General features: G+C 43.2%; 2 protein-coding genes across 2 annotated transcripts; one reads left to right on the forward strand and one right to left on the reverse strand.

The window, feature by feature from the left end:
* Positions 1-7,626: 7,626 nt before the first annotated feature.
* prl2 (prolactin 2) lies at positions 7,627-12,526 on the forward strand. The gene is made up of 5 exons (XM_063501341.1): positions 7,627-7,735; positions 7,974-8,161; positions 8,724-8,831; positions 9,094-9,273; positions 12,115-12,526. The coding sequence occupies exons 1-5, from the start codon at positions 7,714-7,716 to the stop codon at positions 12,307-12,309; spliced, it is 693 nt and encodes a 230-aa protein (XP_063357411.1). The 5' UTR covers positions 7,627-7,713; the 3' UTR covers positions 12,310-12,526.
* Positions 12,527-15,110: 2,584 nt separating this feature from the next.
* Positions 15,111-25,583, reverse strand: hspa14 (heat shock protein 14). The gene is made up of 14 exons (XM_063460529.1): positions 25,453-25,583; positions 23,479-23,559; positions 21,649-21,731; positions 21,048-21,096; positions 20,241-20,346; positions 19,264-19,357; positions 19,059-19,163; positions 18,019-18,180; positions 17,692-17,847; positions 17,318-17,420; positions 17,002-17,217; positions 16,643-16,807; positions 15,347-15,414; positions 15,111-15,260 (listed from the first exon to the last, which is right to left on the reverse strand). Exons 1-14 carry the CDS (start codon positions 25,507-25,509, stop codon positions 15,182-15,184), a joined length of 1,524 nt encoding a protein of 507 aa, XP_063316599.1. The 5' UTR covers positions 25,510-25,583; the 3' UTR covers positions 15,111-15,181.
* Between the last annotated feature and the right edge of the window lie 1,444 nt (positions 25,584-27,027).

Consider the following 27,027-nt stretch of genomic DNA (forward strand, 5'->3'; position numbering starts at 1 on the left):
TTACAACAATTCTGCAAATATGAGAGGACCCAGATTCCTCCACAGAGCTGCAAAGACTCACTGCCAGTTATTACAAACGCTGAGGGGGCCCACCAGGGGGCCATCACTTTTACACACAGGGCCATGCAGGTTTGGATTTTTATTCCCCTTAAAATAAATGCATTCATTCAGAAACTGCATTTTGTGTTTACTTGTGTTATCTTTGTCTAACATTTATTTGATCTGAAACACTTTTGTTGTTTTTATAGGACTAAATTAATTCTAGTTAATTCTTTGGTGTTTACTTTTTCACTTCTGTTCTTCCTCTCATGTCAATTCTCCATAATCCATCCTTTGACAATAACAACATATACTGCCAAAATATTAATGACAGAGGTTGCTATGTTTCTGTATCCAGATTCATTTGAAGATTTGAATAATGTAATATCTGAATGTAAGCTGTTAATCAATCTTCACAGGAAAGACGTGCAGTGAAAGGACATAGCTACGTCCATCTATTACGTTTCGCCCTGTGGGCATGGATGAATAGTCACCCTGTTACTCTGCAGGTCAGTCTGAATGTGACAGCACAAGACCGTCTGCCCTTTGTATACGTGAGTGTGTTGGTGAACGTGCAGCAGAGTCACGTGAAGCAGCAGCTCCACCAACAAACATCTGAGTGAATCTGTGGCAGATGTGTACACACACACACACACACACATACACACATACAGTATATGTTGTTATTGTCAAAGCTACTGGTCCGGACGGGATTCCCGGCCGCGTCCTCAAGTCATGCGCGGCTCAGCTGGCTGGAGTGTTTACACACATCTTCAACCTTTCCCTCTCTCTGTCTGTAGTCCCAGCCTGCTTCAAAATGGCCACCATCGTCCCTGTACCCAAATCCTCCACCATCTCCTCATTGAACGACTGGCGACCCGTAGCCCTGACCCCCATCGTGAGCAAATGCTTCGAGAAGCTGGTCAGGGACTTCGTTTGCTCTGCACTACCCGACTCACTGGACCCTCTACAGTTCGCATACCGCCACAACAGGTCCACTGATGATGCCATAGCCCTGACACTCCATGCTGCCCTGTCACACCTGGAGAAGAGAGACACGTATGTGAGAATGCTGTTTGTAGATTACAGCTCAGCATTCAACACCATCGTTCCCTCGAAGCTGGACAGGAAACTGCAGGATCTAGGACTGAGCAGCTCCCTCTGCAGCTGGATCCTTAACTTCCTGTCTGACAGACGCCAAGTGGTCAGACTGGGCAGCACCACCTCATCCCCCATCACACTGAACACTGGTGCTCCACAGGGGTGTGTACTGAGCCCTCTCCTGTACTCACTCTACACCTACGACTGCACGGCCACTAGAAACTCCAACATCATTGTGAAGTTTGCGGACGACACTACAGTGGTGGGTCTTATTACCAACGGTGATGAGACGGCCTACAGGGAGGAGGTCAGCGCCCTGACCCACTGGTGTCAAGACAACCATCTCACCCTCAACGTCGCAAAGACAAAGGAGTTGATAGTGGACTTCCGGAGGTGCAGAGGAGTACACACCCCCATCACCATCAACGGCGCTGCTGTGGAGAGAGTGAGCAGCTTCCGCTTCCTTGGTGTACATCTGGCTGAGGATCTTACGTGGTCAGTACACATAAACAAAACAGTGAAGAAGGCGCAGCAGCGCCTCTTCTTTCTCAGGAGACTGAAGAGATTCGGCATGAGCCCCCGCATCCTCAGGACCTTCTATCGCTGTGCCATTGAGAGCATCCTCACTGGATGCATCACCACCTGGTACGGCAACAGCACCGCTCACAACCGCAAAGCTCTCCAGAGAGTAGTGCGGTGCTCTGAACGGATAATTGGAGGTGAGCTTCCCTCCCTCCAAGACATCTACAGGAAGCGGTGCCTGAGGAAAGCGGAGAGGATCATCAAGGACTCCAGTCACCCCAGCCATAAACTGTTCAGACTACTTCCATCAGGAAGGAGGTTCTGCAGCATCCGGTCCCGTACCAGCAGACTGAGAGACAGCTTTTTCCATCAGGCCATCAGACTGCTGAACACGTCATAGACACCTCACCCTCACTACTGGAACTTCAACATTATGCACTCCATACTGTATATAAATACCACTGTTTTGCACATACCAACCTCTGTATATTTTATATATCTTATTTTATTGTTTACTTTATTTCATTTGTAAAACATGTATATACATACTATATACACACTCAAACACACACACGTAGAAAAACATATTTAGTACACACATTCAGTAATGTATATACCTTTACATATTGTACATATATTTATTACTTTTTAGATTAGCCATTTTTATATTTTGCTTGTTTTACGTTATTGTATTTTGCACAACTCTGTTGCTTGTGAAGCTCGCACACAAGAATTTCACTCACATGTACTGTACCAGTGTACCTGCACATGTGATGTGACAATAAAAGTGATTTGATTTGATTTGATTTATATTATTGTGTCACTGTAGCTGTTATGTCCAAAGCTACGTTCTCATATCACACTGTGGTTCACTGTTGTGGTTTTATGGCCTCACTTCTATCTACACCAACCACCTAAAGAGCTCCAAAAACCTGCCTCATTATAAAAGGAGCTCAGACACTTAGACCCCCACAGCTGACTCATTATCAGTCCTCAAACATACTTTCACAGAAAGGCTTTTATAAAACTTTTATGTCCTGTATTTTGTGTATCTTGTTCTGTAAGACATATTTTTATGTTTTGAAAGCATCCTGGAGAAGCTCAATATTACGATCAGACGTAACATTGAGCTGTTCCCTCTTTTGCTGCCACAACAGGACTCGACTAGACCGCTGAGGCTGTTGCATCTGGTACTAACATGTTACCAAAAGATGTCTGAAGTCCTCTAAGCTGCAAACTGAATGGGATTTGTTTGTCCAGCACATCTCACAGATACTCTATTGGAGTTTGGAATTTGGATGCAGAATCAGTGCCTCAAACTCATCGTTATGCTCCTCAAACTGTTCCTGAACCATTTTTGCTTCATAACTTCCTTATTTTGCTGGAAATGGTGGACATGTTTTGCAACAATGCTTTGATAGGTGGTACGTGTCAAAGTAACAGCCAAATGGATGCAGGTGCCAAGGTTTCCCAGCAGGACATTGCTGGGAAGCATCACACCGCCTCTGTGAGCTTGCCATCTTTCCGTAGAGCATTTTGGTATACTCGCACCAGGATGCAAACGAAAACCTGATTTATCAGACCAGGTCACCTTCTTCCATTGCTCTGTGACTGCATATGCAGCCTAATCTGCAGGAAACTATAATGCACTGTGTATTCTGACGGCTTTCTATGGGAACTACCACTAAATGTTTCTGCAATTTGAGCGACAGAAGCTCGTCTGTTGGATTTGATCACAAATGCGAGCCTTCATTCCCCGCCTACATCAGTGAGCCTTGGCTGCACATGACCCTGTCACTGCTGTTCCTTCTTGGACTGATTTAGATAGACAGATACCACTGCACACCAGTAATACACCGCAGACCACAGTTTTGGAGACGCTCTGACCCAGTCGTCAGCCATCTTTGGCACCTGTCAGTGGTCATAATGGTGTAAAGTTTATTAGTATTATTACCGACTGAGTGTTGCTGAGATGACCCACACGTCTTTCATCTCTTAACTCAGTTGTTACCAGTCAGTAAAAAATCATCTGTTTGTAGTTTAACACTGTAACACTAAGTAGCACTAAGGTAACTAAGTACTTGTACTTCAGTGGAATTTTCTGGTATGTCTTGATGCTCAATCATCCAGGTAAGTGTTTCTTACCTGGATTTTTTTTTTAAACTTTTTACTTTTGCTCTCGACATTTTTACACAAATGTTTGTACTTTCTTCTCCTGACATTTTCAAAATGGTTTCATTTCATGAGGTTTAACCCAAAACATACAGTGCTATACTCAGGGTTAGGGTTAGCACATTTCTGTCAGCTCAACAAATATCAGCAAACTCATAAACTCTCCTTGTGCATTTTATCACACAGTGTGTCTGCCAGCAACAACCTGTACACAGGAAATCTGCTGGAGTTCACAACAGAAATGATTATGAGATCTGACTCTTTTCCACTGATGTTAGGGTTCCTGTTATGTGCTGTGTGCGACAGGCAGGATCGGTGGACCCAAAGTGGAGACTCACGGAGGCGGAGAGTAAACTCAAACTTAGATTTAATGCGACACGGCAGAAAAACAGAAAGCTCACTTAAACAGGAAACATTAAAAGGGCTTAAACAGGCAGAACACAGAGCATGAAATGACCAAAGGGCTAAAAAAGACAGAAGGATAACGAGGGAATGGGACACAGGAGGAGAGCACAGCTAAGAGAAATTAGACCTAACGAGACAAGGGAAGCAAAACTAGAAACACTGACATGAGACACAGACTTTCAAAGTAAAACAGGAAACATAACACAGAGATGCAGACTTGACAAGGAGATACAGCTGACAAATTTGACTTATGAAAGACCCTCTGGAACGAATTAATTTCGTAAGTCGGGGTTCCACTGTATTCTCATTTATTAATATTATTTTATTATTATATTCATATAGCACAAGGTTCATCTAGCTTCAAACAAAGACAGCTGGTAGAAAAATCCTTCAAACAGCTACTTTATACGTCGTACTTTGAGTACATTTCAGTACCTGTACTTTTTCACATTTAATTGGATCAGTGTATCAGTGCTTGGACTTTTACCCCATATTTTTAACACTCCTATCTGTACTTCTGCTTAAGTCGGGGGTGACCGTGGTTCAGGGGGTTGGGACGCTCATCTGTAACCGGGAGGTTGCTGGTTCAATACCCTTGCTTCCCCCTGGGAAAGACACAAGGACAGTAGTGGAATTGTAAAGTGCTTTGGGTGCCTAGAAAAGCGCTATATAAATGCAATCCGTTTTTATTATTACTTAAGTAGAAGTATATATGTGTATCAGAAGCTTTGTAATAAATGAATAAGACAAGAGGTAACTATATAATCAATAATCAATCTGATAAGAATACTTCCTCTATTGTTTCGTGAAGTTGCTAAATGTTGGTGATATTCTGAGGTCTTTGAACATCATGCTGCTTCTGGTCATGTGTGGATGTTTTTCAGTTTCAGAGGTGGTACAAAGTACAAATACTTCATTACTGTACTTAAGTAGAATTTTCAGGTAACTGGACTTAAGTATTTCTTTTCTGACAACTTTTTATTTTAACACCGATATCTGTACTTTCTACTCCTCAGATTTCCCAAACAGGTCACTTTTGGTTTGAGACATTTGAGGGGAGATTTCAGGTCTCTAGCTCGACTGGTAATCTGGCGTGCTGGACATTTGCTCAGTGGGTCGATGCACTTGCAGGCTCATCGGTCAATATTATTACTTTTTTCTTAGTAGATATAATTTTACATGTTATGGGCCGGAGTTGTGCCGAACAACAAAAATGAAGATTGTCTGTAAATGGTTGTAAATGACTTGCTGGCCTATAATCTGTGACACAGATATCAAACATATCTCTTGTCAATTATTATTATTATTATTATTAAGTTATTTTAAGGCAGAAACAACATTTCTATCACACAGTTGAAGCTGCAGTCATTATTTGGCAAACGGACTTTATACATATATTCTTTATTCTGAATGTAACTTTTTCAAAGGTCAGGCCAAGAGGACAACAAAACTTGCAATGAATATAACATTAATATAACAATATTTTGAGATATTGATTATGATGTAGAAGACAGAGTATGTACAATTACGCAGAGTCATAAAGAGGTAATTTCCTGATGTTATATTTATTATATATGTTATATTTGCCCATGGTAAATTCTCTTGAATGCATCAACTTGTGCAACAATGTTCGACATCACTCTTTGGTACAAGACTGGGACTTGTAGCCAGTCCAACAGAAGAGGAGGGGGCACAAAGTGACTGATGTTTCTGAGTGTCTGGTCATTTCAAAAGGAGCTTTTCTATAAGTTCAACAAATATCAGCAAACACACAAATCGTTTGTGTGCAGCCTGTCGCACACTGTGTCTGCTAGCTAAAGGGACAGCTGATGTATTTCTCAAGGAGGGAAAAGAATAAAGATAAAGAATAAGGGAAGAGATAACTTCACTCAGAGATGATGAAAGACAAGACAGAAGAGGAAGACAAGTGGTTATATTTAAAGATAAGGACCTTCACTGTAAGGTGAGTATTTAAAGTTTACAGAAGTCCTCATTCTGTTCTGCCGGAGGTTTCTTCCTGTTAAAAGGGAATTTTTCCTTCCCACTGTCGCCAAAGTGCTTGCTCACAGGGGGTCATATGATTGTTGGGTTTTCTCTGTGTGTGTTATTGTAGGGTCTACCTTACAATATAAAGCGCCCTGAGGCGGCTGTTGTTGTGATTTGGCGCTGTGTAAATAAAATTGAATTGAATTTAAAATTGAGTTCCGTCTCCTACTGTGTCTGCTTTTGGGTCTGTTTACAAAACACACTGGCGTACCCCGCCATGAAAGTTTGAAGCCTAATCCTAAAAGATAAGATGGGGCCTGATTATTTAAGACCTTGTATGTGAGGAGCAGGATTTTGAATTCTGGATTTAACAGGGAGCCAATGAAGGGAAGCCAATACAGGAGAAATCTGCTCTCTCTTTCTAGTCCCTGTCAGGACTCTTGCTGCAGCATTTTGGATTAACTGAAGGCTTTTCAGCGAGTTTTTAGGACTTCCTGATAATAATGAATTACAGTCGTCCAGCCTGGAAGTAATAAATGCATGAACTAGTTTTTCAGCGTCACTCTGAGACAGGATATTTCTAATTTTAGAGATGTTGCACAAATGGAAGAAAGCAGTCTTACATATTTGTTTAATATGTGCGTTGAAGGACATGTCCTGGTCAAAAATGACTCCAAGGTTCCTCACAGTGTTACTGGAGGCCAAGGTAATGCCATCCAGAGTAAGAATCTGGTTAGATACCATATTTCTAAGATTTTCAGGGCCGAGTACAATAACCTCAGTTTGATCTGAATTAAGAAGCAGAATTCTGTAAACAGAATTGGTCCTAGCACTGAACCCTGTGGAACTCCATAATAACCTCAGTGTGTGAAGAGGACTCTCCATTTACATGCACAAATTGGAGTCTCTGTATTATCACAGTATTATTGAACATTTAAAGCACATTGAAGTGATTCTTGTTTTGTGCTATATAAATGAAACTGAATTGAATTTAATCAATATAAATTTCCTCTTATCAAATATTAAGCATAACTTCTGCTTAGTGAATTCAGCTACACTATAACCTTAAATCCAGAGTTGATGCTAGAAATAACATTGTGGTGTAACAGTTTTTGTCACAGGAGACAGTGATGTTCATGCAGCGTAGCTCTGTTACAGACAACAGTTTTGTAGAAGAGCACTGAGTTCTGCCAAGCCTCTATATAATGTATATTATTAAAAAAAGTTTGTCACAAACATGCATTTTTTTTTTAAAAAAACTGACAAACGTGTTTTGAAACACTGTGTTTTATTATTTATTATTGTGTCGCGCAAATCACAGCATAGATCACTATTAATGTTTGCCATTCTCCGCCCACCCTCCCTCTCTTTGATATTAGAGTGTAAAGGGGAAACTGTCAGAGAGGGACCCTCACATGAAGCATTCAGATTTGGAATAGGAGCACATCTGCACTCTCTGCTCTAAGATAGGATCTCCTTCTCTGCAGGATGCCTGGAAACATCAGATCAGGTATTTCAGGAACAGAATTTTGCATAAAGGAGGTGAAAGGATGGACTGTATCTTTATCTGCATGTAATCCAATCGTCCCTAAGTGTATGACTTTACAGTGGAATTTTATTTCCTGATTTTTCGTCTTACCTTAAATATAAAAAAAAATACATCTACACTTTCAAAAGGTAGGTTCTTTAGTAATAGATTACATTCAGGTTGAGACTAATGTTTTGAATTGTCCTTTGGTCTCTCCCAGTCTCTGTGGTCTTGGTAGCTTTGTTGTGCTTGGTGTTCTGCAGTCAGCCGACCAGTCTGGATGCTGCCCCCCTCTGTACGAACGCCGAGGCTGGGTGTCACGTCCTCTCCCTGGCTAACCTGTTTGACCGGGTCATTCAACACTCAGCCAGAATGCACGGCATTTCAAATGACCTTCACTCTGAGTTTGTACGTTTCTTCATTGCAGTCGTCAGAAAATGCTTTTTAAGCGATATTTAATAAACAAGCTTGATTGTGACATGAGGATATGATATTCTGTCTGCAGATGCCTTTTAACTGAGACATTGTCAGGTTTACATAAAGTAGTCAATCAAACACTGCATTATCAGTTTATTAGATACACGTACAGTCATTCTGTTAGAACAGTGGAATCCAACAGACCTGATGAGACAGTTTTTCAGTCTAATTAAATGCAAGGATGAACTTTTTTACTCTTAACTGAGCTGTACGAGATGTTTTCACAGTTTGCCCACACTTGCTAACATAAATGGCACAAATCTGTATCATGTATAGTCTGCTGTGCTGTATACTGTTGAGATTTGGTGCCATATAAAAATAAAACTGAATTGAATGCGTGATAAAGACGCATCGATTGTACAGACAGACACCAGTAAGGATACAGAGATAGCAAGACATCATATTAAGTCATTCATTGCTTCTGTGCTCCAGCCACGTTTGACATTTAGATGATATTTAACCTCTGACATTTCATTCATGTTTGTCCTCCCAGGAGCTTTACTTCCTGCCCAGTAAGAATCAGATTGGCCGGGTCAGTCGCAACTGTCACACGTCTAACATCCTCACCCCAAATGGAAAGGAGAACGCTCAGAGAATGGCGGTAAATTCACCTTTTTCAAAGTTAATCCCTCTCAACTATGCACATCATATTTACATCTGGAGTCTTGTCGTGTGTTTCAGTTTCTTTCTTTTGTTCCCATAAACAACATTATAGCTGTTTGAAACATTTTTTCCTTTCAAATGATAAAGAATTTTGTAAATTTGTCTCCCTTTGCTCTTTATGATATTACAGTAACACTCAGTGGTACAAATCCCACTCTAGTCACACCCAGTTGCCATAATTTGCATGTATGTCACTACAGAGGGAGGAGCTGACAGAGGTGATTCTAAAGCTCCTGGTGGCATGGAGGGACCCTCTGTGGCATTTCCACCAGAGCATGACGCACTTCCACGACTTCATCGACTTCAGCTCCAATAAATCTCTTAAAATGAGTGATATGGTGCATGAGCTACGGAAAGGAGTGCAGAAAGTAGTTGAAAAGGTACTCTTTGTGTGTGTGTGTGTGTGTGTGTGTGTGTGTGTGTGTGTGTGTGTGTGTGTGTGTGTGTGCAGTGGCGGTCCTAGCCTGTTTGGCGCCCCGGGCGAACACGCCCTCTGGCGTCCCCCCCCACACACACACACACACACACGCACGCATGCACACACACATATATGACTCTATATATGAAGAGAGAGAGAGAGTATGCATAGTATGGAAACGGCTACCAAACAGACATCATAATTCGTCATACAATGAGAACAGGACAAATCAACAATTGACACTGACTAATTAATATTATATTATTGTATATATTGTTTGGAGTTTAGTCTCTTACTGTTACTATTTTTACCATTTCTTCTTGGAGGAACTGTAACCCACATAATTTCCTTAGGGATTAAGAAAGTATTCTGATTCTTAATGTTTTAGGATACATGACCTGCCATTATCCAATGACACATCTGCTTACCTGTATCTTTTGCTCGTTTCTCCTTGTAGGAGCCATAATTAAATGTATTGAATTTTAATGATCACTGGGTTTTCATTTGTTTGGTTGCTATGGTGATGTGTAACGGGAGTCACGTGGGTGCTAGCGGTGACATTAAGAGGGCGTTGTCAGTCTGTCTTTCACTGGTTTGATTTTGACAGAGAGGAGGGCTGGGTAGCTGTAGTTTTTGTTGACCGCAGCACAACGAGTTTCCCCTTGTTGCATTAGAGCTGTGATGTTTTAAGAGTTTGAATCGCGAGCCGATCACATTGCTCTGTAAACTTTTCAAGCACTTTAATAAGCAAGCAAGCAATTCCACCTCTCGCATTATTGCGTACAGTTGACAGCGCGTCAGGCAAATAGGCTCAGTCCCCGGCATCTAGCGACTGTGGAAGTCGCTACACTCCTCCTCTTCTTTTCTCTTTTTTTTAAACTTTAAAAACGGGTTGTGTGTGAGACTTTAAATCAACAAAATATAAAATATACATTTTAAATTGTTATAGATCCCTTTACCCCTGGTCCTAAAGTGTATATTTATTTTCTTACTCTTCTTATATTTATTGTTTGTTTACTTGCACTGCTGTAACTGGAGCCTCGTCGTCTCGTCTCTCTATATACTGGACTGTATGTAGCGGAGATGACAATAAAGTTTACTTTGACTTCAGCAGCGAGCAGGCGCACCGAGGGCTCTCGCGCTCAGTTTTCGCGTATAGAATTTCGAAAAAACATCGGTGCAAATTATAAGTCAGTATCATGATGTCTGCTGTTTTCGTGTTTGTTGGTTTGTTTTTATTTTGTGAGTTGGTTATTAGATGCTGCTCCAGCCACCAGAGAATCCCCCGCCGCCCCGCCCTCTCCTCCCTGTGCCGCAAGCAGCAGGTGCACCTCGCAAACGGAGGGCGCCCTTACTCCCAGCAAATGGGCGATAGAAAACCGATCGGTGCCTATGCCATTCCCAATATGCGCTGGCATGATGTCGGGGCGGCATGAGTATGAGCATTTTTTTTTGCCGATGCCCGTGATGCCGCCCCCCACCACGATGCCGCCCCGGGCAACCGCCCGTGTCGCCCGTATCTAAAACCGCTACTGTGTGTGTGTGTGTGTGTGCGTGCAAAACATACACAGTGGAGGAAATAAATATTTGTCCCCCAAAGAAATGAGCAGTACACACTTTCAGTGGTAGTTTGAGTTTCTCTGTCAGCTCCATGTTCGATGATCCTTCCACACAGTCGTTCTCATCAGAAGGATTCAGCTGGTCACTGACAAGCTTCAGACTCTTTGTTGAACGGGGGAACTGTACAGGCTTCTGTGTTTAGGGTTACCAACGATTAGCTTGATCACATTCAGAATACTTTATTAATCCATAAGGACATAATATGGTTACAGTTGCTCAGTACAGTAACAGTAACAGACTCAACTATTCAAACAATACAATATGTTACAGATTTACAAATTTAAGAAATAGCACTAATATATACAAATCACTCGATTATAAATATAAAGAATATTACAGAGGTGTAACGTTTGACTCTAACCTGTGAACTTTGTCATTTGCTATTTTACAGTAGAGCGTGTGCAAAAAGATGTAACTACTGCAGTGTTTACAGTGTGTTCACTGGAGGAGTTGTACAGGGAGATGGCCACAGGCAGGAATGACTTCCTGTGTCGATCAGTGGTGCATTATGGGTAATCTCAGCCTCTCACTGAGCGTGCTCGTGTGGCTAGCCAGCACGTCATGCAGTGGGTGGGAGGTATTATCCAACATTGTCTTTATCTTGGACAACATTCGCTTCTCTGACACCACCCTAAGGGAGTGCAGCTCCGTCCCCACAGCGTTTCTGGCCTTGTGATCAGTTTTAGCATCTGCTACCCTCAACCTGCTGTCCCAGCATGCATCAGCACAGAGGATAGCACTGACCACAACAGACTCATAGACAATCCTGAGCATTGTTCGACAGATGTTCTCCTCGTTCTCCTGTTGTTGTAATCACTGATGTGAGCACAGACTGATGGTGACCAGCAGATGTTCTTGTAGTATATTTAAGCCTGTCAAGGGCAGCAGTCTAATCTATGATGTTTCACACAGCTCTGTGTTCATGTTCATGTTCAAATACTTATTTTCCTGTAGTTAAAATGACAAATTCAACCAGGGCAGAAACAGAGACACAGAGAGAGACAGCCATGGAGCGAGACAGAGGCGCTGATGTGTGTGTACTAGAATATGCAGTTTAGATTGTCTATGTTTGTGTAGTACTTTGTTTTGTAATTTTTTACTTAAGTGGGTGAAAGAAACTAAATAAACACACAACAACATAAACAATTTGTCTTATCCATATGTTTTGTTCTTTTTACACCAGATGCAGATGTTGGGAATATTAAGTAACTCTGTCAGCAGCCTCATGTCTCCTGAGGCTTTCTTGGCATCAGGCAGTGCTGAGTGGCGCCTAATGAAAGACTACGAGCTCCTCTACTGCTTTCGCCGAGACTCCAACAAGGTCCAGAACTACCTGAAGATCCTGAAGTGTCGCATTGTTCCAGAGGATGGATGTTAAAAGCTAGAAACTCTTGACAAAGCTGAAGTTTTTGTTTTCTACTTATAGAGAATCAGAAACATCTCATCATGACTGCAGTGATACAACGACCAGTCTGTCAGAATGTTTTCCATCCTCAGAAAATGTTAGGTGACAACAGACAGGGTGCGATGAATGCACAGAATCACTAATTATTATAAGAGAAACCTGTAAATCGTCTGTTTCAATATATTATATAAATATTTCAAAATCATGTCTTTTTTGTTGTTTCTACAGAAAAGATGCAGAAATACACTGAGGTCACATCATCACAGCATCATGACAAATACTACAGATGTTCTGTCTTAATATATCTGAAACATTGTAACTAAACGTAAAAAACAAAGAACCAATCAGTAAAAGGCAGTTAAGCCAAAAACATGACACCTAATACATTTATTTATCGAGGGATAACAGACAGTCAGAGAAGTTACTGATTTCAGTCTATGGGATGAAAAACATGTTGGTGGTTTCTCATGTTTAATTAAAAAAGAAGCATGTTTACATATATGATGATGATGATGACTTAACGGTTTTCCTGAAGCCAGCTGACCAATGAACTGCTTAACTGGTGATTCTTAACTGCCCACAGGTGTGGGTTAGGGTTAGGGATGTGAGTGTGGGTTCTCTGCCTCTGTGAGTTAGCCCTGTGACAGACTGGTGACCTGTCCAGGGTGTAGCCTTGCCCTGTGATAGGCCTCAGGCCCTCGTCATCCTGGTAAAGATGAGCAGAAGAGAATGGATGGAAGAACCGCTCCATTTAACATTTACCAAAAGCATTAAAAACATCCTCACACATACATGTAATAGCTCAAAACAAAGAAATGACACAAAAGGAGCTGACCAAATTTCTAGAAATCAGAAACAAGCAAAGAAACAAGGTATGGAGGCCTATCTCCCCCCACCACTTCCCCTGCCAGTGGCAGACGCCCTCAGACATCGGTGCGTTGGTGGTTCTTTGTGTCCGGGGATGGGTGTCCAGGTACACACCGGCTCACTCCTGGTGGCTGCTTGTCGGGGCCTGGAGCCTGGGGCTCGCTCGGGCCACTTCGGGGTGGGGTGCCCTTGGCCTCTCGGCCTGGAGCTCGGTCACTCAGGCACAGCTGGCTGCCGGCGGAGCTCACGGGCACGTCACTGCAACGCCCCCTGGCTTCTGCTCCGCGGTTGCTGAGTGACCCCTCATCTGGGACTCTCCTCAGCTCTTTCTGGGATAGTGGCACGGCTGCCCCTCTGTTGGTCTTCCTTGGTCTCTTGTGTTCTGGGGGCCTCTGGATGTCTGGAGTTTGGATCTCCTCCATACCTGCTTCATGCTCTGGAGGACGGGGCTGTGGCCCCCCACACCCTCTAGCAGATCATTACATGAAGGAACCTTTTAAATACAAGCGCGCTCATGCTCACAGGTGTACACACAGGTGATCACACACACAAACTACACCCTTTTTGGCTCCTACCTCAAAGCACACTGTGCGCTGTCGATCTCACGTGCTGCACAATAATATTTAATATTAAGTATTTAGTGTTATATTCCCATAGATCATCGTAATGTTGTTTATTATATTGCTCTCTTTCTTTGCTTGTTTTCTCTTTTTTCTTTCTCAACAGGTGATCCAGGTGATTGATAGATGTATTTTTTGTCTGCTTATTTTGTTGGTTTTTGTTTTTTGCCCTTTATCCCCGTCCCTCTTCCCCGCTGTTTTTCTTTCCCTCTTTCTTTCTCTCTTTTCTTTTCCCCAGTCATGTCTGTGTAGCAAGTGAAAATAAAATAAAATAAACAATAAAAGGTGAATCAAACAGACCAATACGGCAAGGCTGGGATGGTCTATTTGGTAAAGTAAATCCGTTGGTTCTTTGCTTTTAGACAATAATTCTGATGGCAAAAGAACCAAACGGGACAGGCGGAAAAAAAAGAGAAAAAGAAACGAGCAAAGAGCTGGATAAAACCTCAAACAATGAGGAGAGAAATCCTGACCTTATGGCAGTACAGTCAAAACACGTTAGGATAGGCAGCTCCACCGGTGGGATTTGGTGGAGCGGGAAATTTGCATCATTGATGTGCAGCAGCTGTGATGCTGTCAGCGTGGAAGCTTTCCAGCAGTTTGCTTCAAACTGGGCTGTTCTGAAAAAGGAGAGCAGGACTGGAAGGAAAACTTTGAGATTTGTTCACAATCAGCAGAAGAAAGCTGAAGGGATGAATCAGGAACTCAGAGGAAGATCATCCTGTTTGTGTGGACGTTGTGTTTTCAGTGGGATAAGGATGAAAGTTCGTCTCCCTCCTGAGAGCCTCGGTGTGTCAGTGCACTGGTCTGTTGTGGACCACTTTAAGCCCTGGCTCTGCTTGTAGAAGAACACTTCATGACCTTTCACCTCACCTGTTTCACAAACTGTTGAAAGCAGAAATCATATTAACAAGTCTGCGAACAGCAGTAATCTGTACGCTGATCTAAGTTTCAACTACAGGAAGCTGAACGAAACACGTGCGTGTGCTCATCCTGTTCTGTGGTCCAGAGACTGGGACCAAGACTGTTTAACCATTTGACACGACAACACAACTTCTGGCAGCACAGCGGCAAGAAGGTCCTGAGTTGGAGTCCACCATCAGGCTGTGGTCTTTCTGAGCGGATACTGTCAGGCATTTGTGTTATAAACACACACTTAAACATTTACATAAGCAAGTATTCAGTCTTCGTTGTGCTTACAAATGTTTGCTATTAAACTACAGCAAAGAGAACAAATGTGACGACAAACGTGCCTGAAGTCAGTTTGAACAAAGACTCAGAAACACGCACGTTTAATAAGTTTATTGAGTAAAAAACAGAAAATAACGTCGCACTGAGACCATGTTTCGTTTGTCACGTCATGATGCAGCTGCTATGGTGACGACCTCTGACCTTCCAGTGCCCTGTTCTACACAGGAAAGGTGAATGGAGCCATCGCTGCAACATAAAGAAGACATATATACATGTTTGCAACAACATCACAATCATTACGTGACACTTGATGTTACGCAGGAAGGAAATACCTTTTCATGGTCACCACAGTGTCAATGCTGTGACTCTCCTCTGTGGGCTGAAGGTCTCTAAAAACAATCTGTGACACAAACACAAACACATAAGCAGGAAGCTGACGATGATTCTAATAATAATGATGATTTTCTCTGGTTTATCCATCCTGGATCACAGGGGCAGCAGCCTAAGCAGAGAAACCCAGACCTCTCCCCCGAGTCACCTCCTCCAAGCCGGCCGAGACCTAATCTCTCCGCAGTGTCCTGGGTCTGCATCGCAGGGCCCAGGACACGTCACCTGTCACTGCTCATAATCTTATGCCCGTCCAGGCATTCTAGTCACGTACCCAAACTACCACAACTGGCTTCTTCTGATGTGGGGAGGGAGCAGCTCCTCTCGAGTCCTTCACCCCGTCTGCAGGTCAGCCGCCCTCCACACAAACTCCACGTGTTGTTCTTTCGGTCCCAAAGCTCGTCACCACGGTGAGGGTGGGAACTAACACCTGTCATAACATCATGACCACCTACGTATTAATATGTTGGTCCCCCTTTTCTGCCAACACACTCAGAACCGTTGAAGTGTTGACTCCACTCGAGGGCACCGAGTCCTGTTAGCTGCGATGTGGAGCCTTCATGGATCCGCAGAGTTTCTCCATCTGTTGCTTTAATGGATGGCGATCTGAGGAATTTAGCCAAAAACTCAGGAACACCTCGGAGGAAACATTTCCCTGAAAGGGTGTATGTGGTCTGTGAGAATGCTGAGGTACTATGTGCCAAAGCAACATCCACATGGACGGCAGGACCCAAGATTTCCCAGGAGAACATTGGCCAAATCATCAACCCTGGCTTGCCTTCTTCCCATAGTGCACCTGGTCTTGTCCAGGTAAGTGACAACACGGGGTATCTGTTCTAGGAGACACTTCACATCAGTGCTGAGAGGAGCACGAGGCCGCGGAGAGGACGGTGTCTCTGCTTAGACTTTAGACCAGTTTTTCTCTCTCATATTATCAGAGTAGAAACATGTTCAGATGAACCTCAGTCACTGCTGTAGGACGTCTCTGTCCAGCTCGGCTCAGCAACAAGGTGCAGACGCTTAACATCAGCTTAACAAGCATACTTTCACCTTAATGTCCTCCACTGTTGTGTTTGTGTCGCAAACAAATGACGTCACCAGACTTTTGGCCAAGTTGCAAACACATCCCAACATGGTTCCCAGCTTGTTTGTGACATTTTTCTAAAGCAGTTCATAAACTGTGACTTGTACCAGCAGGCAGACAGGAAGCAGCAGACGTCTGATGCCTTGTTTGTGCTTACCTTGGACAGCTTCTCCGGCTGCTCTGTGATGAATCGCTGGTAAATCTCCAAACACAGGGAGGACAGTTTTCCGTCCCCCCTGAGGATGTGGTGTCTGTGGGCAGGGAGGGGTGTGCCCACAGGAAGGAGAACCGTGAACATCTCAGCTCCAGACTCATCCATCTCCTCCAACACACCACAGAAGTCAGACAGAAGCGGTTAGAAATCGATTACAGTATTAAAGAATGATATTATGTACAAATATATAAGTAGTGTACAAAGACTAGCTCTGCAGAGCTGAAACATTTACGTTCATGTGCATGCAACAATTTGTAAATTATGTGCAACATAAGATGAATGTTTATCTGAGGTCTGAGTACTTTTACTAGTACGTCAATGGAAGACACATCCACTGTGACAGAGTCTTCCTCTGGGGTAAGGCCATCTCTGCCAACCAGCAGGCCCGCCTCCAGGGCCGCGCCCACAGCGATGACCTCGTCAGGAGGCGCCGAGTTGAGAAGCTCCACATCCGGAAACATTTCACGGATCATCTGCTGCAGACGAGGAATTCTGGCCGAGCCGCCGCAAAGAACCACCTACAACACAGACTCATGGCAGCGATCGAGGAGCAGCTTTTCTATTTAACATACAGCTCATCACATCACTCATGCATCAGTAAAGACCTGCACACCGTACCTTGCTAATGTTGTGAGGTGTAAGACCCGCCTCCTCCAGGACGGCTTTGATTGGCTGGATGCTTTTGTTGAAGAGCGAAGAGCAGAGCAGCTCAAATCGAGCTCTAAAAGAAATAACGCACAGAGGTCGTCACTAAGGACAAAAATATCTCACAGTTATCAGAATAATGTGTGTTTGTAAAAGACATTTAACAAACGACTTTTCCCTTAATTTTGCTGCTCAATTTATTTCATTTAGTTTTTATTCGTTAGCTTTACGGTTTCAAACGTTTATCTCAAATGTTTCGTTCCACATCCAGCTTTAGCTCAGGCTCAGCTAACGATAATATTCATATTCAGTTTTCTTACAATCTGTGTGTCGACACAACAGCTCACCTCGAGACGCTGCACTCGAAGTCGATACCATCATGAAGGGAGTCAACGAAGCAGTTGGCTGAACCCAGGGAGGACAGGGAGTGCTTAGCCATCTCTGCACCATTCATCAGCTTCAACATAGCCCGAGGATTAGAGCTCACATCGTGCTTAAACGTGCTGTACAACACACACACACACACGCACACACACACACACACACACAGAGTGAGGACAGCTACACGGACTCAAACATACAGAAAAATCTTTAAGATGTTGCCCAGATGTGTGTTCGTCTTTTGCTTTGATCCTTCTTAGTAAATCGTTCAAACTTTGATGTTCGGTTGGTACCGTTTGAATTCTGAGGCGAGGTGCTGCGCTAAGGCCTGAGTGAAAGCCTCTCCTCCGATGCTGTGGTCAGTGTGAGTGCTGCGACACAGGAACATTCCTCCATTGACCTGCAGCACTGTCACGCTCAGGGACGTCCCACCCAGCTTGTAGACGAGGACGTGGCTGTGGAGACAGAACGCATCGCTAAAGGACAAGGAGATGTAAAAGTGGAAAATTCATTCAAATGGTGACTGGTCTGTCTGCTGCTCGCTGACGCACGCACGCACAGACACGCACAGACACGCACAGACACGCACAGACACGCACGCACTACTTCTATCGGCTGTGCGTGGGGTTTTGGGGGGTTTCCACTTGGCCGTAGTACCAGGTAGTTTTTTCGTTTCGGGGTTCCCAGCAATCAGAGCCGATCTGAAAATGTGACATCAGCAGACAGCCTACCACTGATTGGCTAGTCAGTGGCGTCACTCGATGAGTAATGAAAGCGTCTCCTTCATGAGACCACGCCGTGGTCCCAGAGTCTGATTTTAAACAGAGCCACACACTGAGCCTAACGTGTCCTCCGCTGTTTGTTGTGTTTGTATTGCATACAAATGACATCACTGGACTTTGGACTGGGTTGCTATAACGACCCCTGGACATCGGTGGTACTCTGTTGTAATGGAAAACGTCTGAGATCGAGTGGAGTCGAGCAGGTATCAGTGGGAGAGGTCGAGCAGAACTCCAACAAGGATTTTAGATGCTCCGGTTTTTTAAACATGTTGTTGGATAAAGTTTTTTCCAAACCTCAACACATTCACATCTGCACTGTGAATCGGATCAGCGGGAGCGTCGGTCCCTGCTTGCCAACACAGGTTATAAAGGAGCCCAAGCTGTGAGGAGCCCAAGCTAATGTTAGGCTGAGAGATACCAGCTGATTCTACCAGGTGGTAGAAGTAATGGCAGTCCCATCCTCTTTAGATTTAGGAGAGTTTATGTAGGTTCGGGTACACACCGACCACGTCAGTTTTAAACCAATGACCATAATGAAATCTGAGGTGTACCTCTTCCCTGACGGCGACTCCTGTCCGATGTCATAGGCCAGCAGAGCAGCAGCAGGCTCGTGGATTAGCCTCAGGACATTGAACCCTGCAGCTTCAGCCGCGTTCCTGAATGAAACAGAGAAGGTGACGATTAAAAACAAACTGAAATAGATAAAGATTTTCAAAGTGACATAAAAAAGGCCAGATTGTTACAGGTAGTACCTACCTAAGAGCACGCTTCTGAGCATGTGCAAACTCTGAGGGAACAGTAATGACAGCGTCGCTTACATCCGGGCCTCCCAGAGCCGACTGAGCCGTTTCTGTGAAAACAGGAATAATCAGTCAGGTGATTATTTACAGAAAAACTGAATACCCATAATTCATTTCTGAGGCTTTACGTATCAGGACATTACAAAATCTCATCCTTCTGAAGTGAAACACAAGCTCACATGACAAACACCAGGATATTATTACAGTACTGCTCAGTTCACTGAGGTCTGAGTCCACTTTCAGTCACTGTGTAATAGACGTGCATCGTTCTGTTGCATGACCCAGTTTAGCTGTTGGACAGATGCTCTCACACGCCCACGTCCAGGACACGCAAACTTTAACTGATGTCAGTCAATTAGAGAGTTTTAAAAAGTATCAAATGTCCAATGAGGACGATTTGATCCTTTTCTGACACATTATCAGAGGACCACATGCTGTGAGAAGCTGACAAGGTTTGCACCAGAAATAATATTTTAAAATATATAAACTGTAAAAACAAAAATGTGTTTGTATGAAGTGTTTTTTTAATTCTCCGTGTTTTTCCTTTTGTCGCCTCAGGGTGGTGTTGTGCGATAACGAGTACTTGTTGAGTAAGACTTTGCCACCAGCAGGGGTGTCCAACCCCAGGCCTCGAGGGCCGCTGTCCTGCAGGTTTTAGATGTGTCCTTGATCCAACACAGCTGATCTAAATGGCTAAATGACCTCCTCAACGTGTCCTGAAGTTCTCCACAGGCCAGGTAATGAACTCATCAGGTGTGCTGACCCAGGGTGAGATCTGAAACCTGCAGGACATCAGCCCTCGAGGCCTGGAGTTGGACACCCCTGCTGCAGAAAGCTTGGAGGACCATCACTACATAAAAAATAATAATAAATCTACAAGAAACTTTGGCTCCTTGAAACTAATGAAGAACATTTTCACACTAACAGGTTTACCTTTCATTTTCTGGAAGATGAGCTTTGCGACATCTTCTGGAGCAACATACTTTGGCTGCTGTCCTGATGTGATCTCATAAAAAGGTTTGTTTTCTCTGCTGACAACCTAAACACACAAAACATCCTCAGACTCCAAAAACCAAACTTGTTTTTGTGCTGTTATCACAGATCGTTTTAGAGAAACTCTCTCACAGACTATAAACTGGTATTTTCAGGAAGTTAAAATCTCAGCATGTGTGCTGCTAAAGGCAGCTTTTAAAAAACTAATAATGATAATAAAATGCTATAATGCTTCTCAGTGTAAGTAATGCCAATGTGTAGTTAGAATTATGTGTAAAATGTAAATAAGAAAACAAACTGCAGTCATCTGTAAATCGTTTACATTAAACCTTTTTCCTCTAAGTGCTCACAGTCTGTAAACCATATTTTACAGACCATACGACTGAAAATATCCCTGCAGAACAACTCATTCATTATCTACTGAATCCAACATCAGAGGGATCCCATCAGTACGATTCAGTAAATGGGATTTAAGGATTTAGTCAGGAGGGAGAAGTCTGACACAGGGCTGTTTAACATTAAGGGATCATCAGCTTTAAATAAAAGAAGACCTGAGGCAACGTTTTACAATTCTGAGTACAGAAAAAGTGTTGAAAATGAGACGAGCTGGCTCAGCACCGTCTCCTGCCATCTGTAAAACACCAGGATCCAAACTGTGTGGATCTCCTGACTTTTGGTCTGCAGGGTCTTTCAGAGGGTTTAGATTTGCTGTTTTTCAGTTATTTGGACATCTGTGAAGAAACCTACCTGACATTTGGTCTCCGTTCTGTGCCTTTGTATCTCTGGGTCATCAAAGCTTTTCAATCAGAGAGAGAGAGGAAAAAACAAACACACACACAGACGTGCGGACACGCGCGCACACACACACACAGTTATGAGTTGCTGTCCACAGGATGTCGTGGATAATAAATAATACATAACACTTGTTCCTTCCTCACTCAGGCTACAAATGTTGTCAGAAATGTAACTTTTGTCATTTCTGTCTCAAAAACATCCGTTTCCTTTTCTACTGGAGCTCACTGAGTAACTGCTACATGGGCTCTGCTCAAAGCCATCCTCTCATATGTCTGACTGGGTGTAGCAGAGAGTACAGGAGCCTCCATATTCCTGCCACAGTGTTAATTGTTTTTCCCAGAGGAGAAACCAGACTGATGTCCACGTGTGATGATACAATCAATCTGAACAAGCATCATCATCATCATCATTTTCTATGTTAGAGCTGCATAATGTTGCTTTTACACATTTTCTCCCAGTTATTTAATTAAACGGAGTAAAGTGAGTTATTAATAATTATAATAATATTATGTAGGTTTCACATTTGTAAACAAAACATCATCAGCTGTGTCACCTTCTCCCGAGCACTTGTTTCACTTTGATGACTGTACTGGCAGCATTGCGGACCCGTCCCTGTTTTGCTGCTATACCTACAATCTGCAGAAGAGGTCAGAGGTTAAAAGGCTGCTGCAGTAGATATCTCACAGGTGCAGGAAGCAGCCGTCAGTAATGTAAGAATAATTCTGCACCTCAATGCAAAAAATCATCTCCAAGTTCCAAACCATAAAAAACCCAAAAAGCAAACAGCAGACATGTCTGTGAAGGTTCTCAGTCATCCAGGTCATCGTAGCCTAAGGAGCTTGGAAAGAAAAGCGTCTGGACTTCTTTAAGTTGCTTGAAGACGTTTCACCTCTCATCCGAGAAGCTTCTTCGGTTGTAAGGGTCAGATGGTGGAGAGGCCCAGATTTAAACCCTGTGGGAGTTCCCCCCAAAGAGGGACAAAAGGACCCCCTGATGACCCTGTACCTAATCACATGAGCCAAGGTGTGAAAACAGGTGTGGCTCACAATCAGCCAGGGTTTCGGGTGACCTCATTGTGAAACCTAGCCCCACCCTATCATGTGACTTCCTGAGGTCAGATGGCCCAGGATGTGAGTGGGCCCAATTAGGATAACCGCATGTTTTGAGTGCTTCCTTTACATGTGTGTGTTCCTTCTTTTTCCCTTCAGGCTTAGAGGGAACATTTGAGGGAGCGGTTATTCTAATTGGGCGTTCATAAAGTCAGCAATGATGCACAGAAAAGAAGATCAGACACCAGCGAGGGAGGATAAGAAAGACAGACGCAACAACGTTGTCATCCCCTATGTAGCCGGTGTATCAGAGAAACTCAGGAGAGTTTTCTCCAAGCACAACATCCCAGTGTACTTCAGACCCAGCAACACACTCAGACACAAACTGGTTCACCCGAAAGACAAAACTCCAAAACACAGACTTAATAACGTGGTGTATGCTGTACAGTGCAGCGAGGAATGCCCAGACCTCTACATTGGAGAGACCAAACAACCACTTCACAAGCGCACAACATAGAAGAGCCACCTCCACAGGACAAGACTCAGCAGTCCATCTGCATCTAAAGGTCAAAGGTCACTCTTTAGAAGATGCCAATGTTCACATTTTGGACAGAGAGGACAGATGGTTTGAAAGAGGAGTGAAAGAGGCCATCTATGTCCACTGTGAGCGACCATCTTTGAACAGAGGCGGTGGTTTACGACACCAACTGTCTGCCATCTATAATCCAGTATGAAGTTCCTTCCCAGACGCCTTAATGCCCACTCACACCCTGGACCATCTGACCTCAGGAAATCACATGATAGGGTGGGGCCAGGATTCACAATGAGCTCACCCGAAACCCTGGCTGATTGTGACCCACACCCGCTTTCACACCTTGGCTCATGTGATTAGAGGATCATCAGGGGGTTCTTTGTCCCTCTTTGGGGGGAAACTCCCACTGGGTTTAAATCTGGGACTCTCGGCCATTTGACCCTCGAACTGAAGAAGCTTCTCGGATGAGAGGTGAAACGTCTTCAAGCAACTTAAAGAAGTCCAGACGCTTTTCTTTCTAAGCTCCTTAGACCAAACAGCAGACAGATCTATGCGAGACACTATAAGGTGATATGACAAGAACATTACCACAGAAACATGTGACCTGTGATAACAGAGGAACTTCTCAGTTACTTTTAATACTGCAAATATTTTAGCAATATTTTTTATTGATGTGGTCATCAACATTTCTTCTATACAGACATTGTGCAAAGCCAATATGATGCTTAGCGCTAACAGGAAAGACTGAGTGCATGAGTCAGGTACAAACCCATTTTAAAGATAAGTGAAGCCAAAGTCGTACCTGTTCAGTGTCTCTGTAGCCCACCACAGTTGGAGTTACTCTGTCTCCTGCATCGTTAGCCACCACATCAGCCCGCCCATCCTAAACAACACAAACACACAGCATACATTCAGAAACACTTAAATATATACTTTGCTCAAAACTCTTGGATATTCAGATGCATCAGCAGCTGATTTCCAGGCTCACTTATCCACATATATTTTATGTATGAATCTAAGCTGCAGATCTTTGTGAAAAAGCAGAGAAGACTTCAGACCCCGTAGGGCTCCTTAAGGAGTTCAGCTTGGTCCAAGAAACCTTGACTGCATGCCATAAGACTGTTGTTTGACTGGAGTGGAAAGACATCATAACTGTCCTAAACTGGTTTTACTGTTGAATTACTTGAAAAACCTCAAATTAACATGCAGCATAAATGTGAACTGAGCCTTAATAATCAGAGAGTCACGACAGGTTTTGTGTAATCGTGAGATGAAACGAGACAAGAGGCTGTTCAGCCTCCTCAAAGTAATACCTAATTACTTAGTTTGTATTGTCTATATGTGCCATTACAGCAACGCAGCAATGATGCAGCTGCAAAAAGCCTGTTAGGCTCCAACATTTTCATTTTTTTGGTTTCAAGTTTCCTAAAATGTGAAACTTCTAAAACTTGCTTGGATTTAAGACCCAACACGCTGAAAGGCTGCAGTGGCCTGGGTGCAGTTTCTGTGTTCCTTTGTGCTCTTTGTAATAAGTTAAGGCTGTTGTATAAAAAAGGGTAGTTGGGTAGTTTTTACAGTAACAAGTATGCAGGCCAAGCGTCAGCCTGTCAGCGCCTTTAGTCTGAATCTTCTTTTTCCAGGGTGGAAAAACTGGACAAAGTAATATTTAATGACTTTAAAAAGCAAAGACTGGGAGCACAAGTCTGAATTTACACTATCCTGCCAAAGTATTCACTCGTCTGCCTTTACACACATGTGAACTTGAGTGACGCTGCATTGTTAATCTTTCTAAAGTTTAATATGATGTTTGCAGCTGTGACAGTTTCAACCAGGGATGTACGCGATTACTCGCCGTCAGCAGTGATGTCACTAGTCGGTACCAGAAGTACTAGTCATTTAATTTAATTCTTTTACATTTACTGATACCCAAATGTTGTGTCCTAAATGTTATGCTGCCACCTGCCACCAGATGGCGCATCGTTGTTGAGAAATGCCATAAATCTGTTCATCTTGATCTGATCTTTTTGTTCACACTATGATTCCTGGTTCTTTAAAAAGCAAAAAATTAGATTGCAGATACAAGCGGCGAAAAGTTAGTTTTCTCTGAAAGGTGGAGGGGCTCTCCCTGAGCGATGGAGTTCATTCATTCAGGGGCTCAGAGGACAGCTTCTCCACATCACTCTACTGTGTACCTCAGCATCCACTGACACAGCTGTGTGAGTTTATGTACACAAAAGCTGAAATATAAACATTAATCTCCACTAATATTTAGTTCAAGTTTCCTTAGCAAGCGCCACTTTGACCATCATCGAGTTTCTGTCCACATGTTTGACCCTTTTTCTTGGAAGTTCACTTAAATCACTTGGACCCTACAGTCCACACTATAAGGGTGGGGGCGGGGCTTTGGGAAGGCCATCTAGGAGTTTAAGGTTATCTCTAAATCATGTTGGGGTGGAGCTGGACTCTAAAGGTGGTGTCAGAGGTGGATGTTGTCCAAGTACAATACTGGACAACTCAGTTTTCTCATGTGTTTGGCATCGATCTCCTATCGGAGCACCAAACTGTGTCCCAGTTTAAAATGCTTAGTTATTAATCTGAGATGAAGAATCTGGATGTAATCCTCTTTCCTTATTTTACCCACGTACTGAACTAACTTAAACCATTGGCTTATATCCACTTTGCCAGCAGCTTATGGAGCACCGCCATCCTTCAGGACATTTAAGATCAAATGTTCACATCAAAAACAACACGTGAGGTTTCATGAAGCGATACTCACCTTAAATATCGCCACACAAGCGGATGTATAACCAAAATGAACCCCAATCGCCGACATGCTGCAAGCCCTCAGCCCCAAAGACCGACAAACATGGATCCGGTTCACCTCACCTTTGAACCGGAAGAATTTCCTCTTGGAGTAGTTCAAAACAAAAGCGTGTATTTTTTGGAGTACTGATGTTTGTTTTTTTTACTCTAATATCATTGTTTGTATTCATGATTTGTTTTGCAGGTATCTTTGTGGCTGTATGATTGTAGTTGCCTAGTAACCAGTCATATCTTTGAAGAAACAGCGACAAACAACAAACGACCGTTTCAGTTTGATGTACGTGAAACTGAAACAGATCAAATGTACATGGCTGACACGCTTTGATGCTCCTTTTGCACTAATTCTGTAGATATTCTGCTTTTATTACCGGTATTTCAGACTATAACCAAGTACGTGTGTCAAAGTCTGGTACGTGACTAAGTCATTATGCTGGGAAGTATCCAAAATAGACTGAAGGTAGTTGGGGGCGGAGCCTGATGCATAAAGAATTATATCTGTTAAAAAAAGGACACTGTTGTTAAGAGAATACAAAGCATTTATGTACAAAGTAAATAAACCTCTCTGTCATCCTATTTATAAGGTTATGTGTTAGAATGTCGTGCTTGACTGAGCAACAGTGATATGAGTCTGCAGTCTTGTCCTGAGGAAACGATTAACTTTATAAACTGGGCCATACTGAGGTCATGAATATCACCACTGTTTACAGCTGAACAGTGGCTGCTATTGTTCCTGCTGAGGTAAAAATATGAGACGATGTGGACACATTATGTGAACACGTAAAGTTCTAGACTATCAGCACCAGTAGTTTAACTGAGAACATCGTCCCAATTTCATCCAAATTTGCACCCAAAAGAGAGACTGACAGATTGTGGACAGTCTCTGCAACGTCATGAACGGACTGTAGCTGAATCAGGAAACACAGACCCAACGAGAGGAAATGGCATTTACAAGCTATGATAATTGCTGCTTTTGGTGGAGGCAGTGGGGTGGGTGGGAGTCTCCCTCACTGGAAAAACGAGGCCCGTCAGTGAGAACAGCTGTTTCTATTCTTGTAGTTATATCATATAAAGAACTTTTGTTCCTATCAAAAAGTTTCATCCACCTCGATTGTTTGTCTGCCTGAATTTAGATCCAAATGTGTCATTTCCACATTCCTCTGTGGAGATGTTACACTGTCTCCTTTTTACACCAAAAAGTCAATAAAGTGTGAAAAAATACGTTACCCCAAATATACTAAATGATCCGTGAATACACCGAAGCATCAGACTTTTATGCACTTCTTGGAATTCTCCTGGATTCTCCAGTGAATTGAGAATTAAATACAAACTGTTTAGTGGTGAGAAACAACGACCAGTCTTATGTACGGAAGAATTCAAGTTTCATTTCTACATTTCAAATAAAGCTTCAAACATACAGAACGTATCACCTGCAGGGCCACAGCCCCATACAGGAAGTCGGACTTGGCGCTCTGATTTTAAAAAGTCCTGACCGTATGAGTGCGACCCAGCAAGTATGCAGAGTGTAGTT

The sequence above is a fragment of the Pelmatolapia mariae genome, linkage group LG17 (assembly GCF_036321145.2).
Source record: "Pelmatolapia mariae isolate MD_Pm_ZW linkage group LG17, Pm_UMD_F_2, whole genome shotgun sequence".
Lineage (NCBI taxonomy): Eukaryota > Metazoa > Chordata > Actinopteri > Cichliformes > Cichlidae > Pelmatolapia > Pelmatolapia mariae.

Bases quoted from the DNA above. Each gene is read 5' to 3' on its own strand.
- prl2 (XM_063501341.1), top strand. From the start codon at position 7,714: ATGCCTGGAAACATCAGATCAG. The intron at 8,162-8,723 runs GTACGTTTCTTC...TTGTCCTCCCAG, and splicing joins ATGACCTTCACTCTGAGTTT to GAGCTTTACTTCCTGCCCAG. The intron at 9,274-12,114 runs GTACTCTTTGTG...TTTTTACACCAG, and splicing joins TGCAGAAAGTAGTTGAAAAG to ATGCAGATGTTGGGAATATT.
- hspa14 (XM_063460529.1), bottom strand. From the start codon at position 25,509: ATGTCGGCGATTGGGGTTCATTTTGGTTATACATCCGCTTGTGTGGCG. The intron at 23,560-25,452 runs GTGAGTATCGCT...TGTGTTGTTTAG, and splicing joins CTTGTGTGGCGATATTTAAG to GATGGGCGGGCTGATGTGGT. The intron at 21,097-21,648 runs GTGACACAGCTG...CTGATTGAAAAG, and splicing joins AAACAAGTGCTCGGGAGAAG to CTTTGATGACCCAGAGATAC.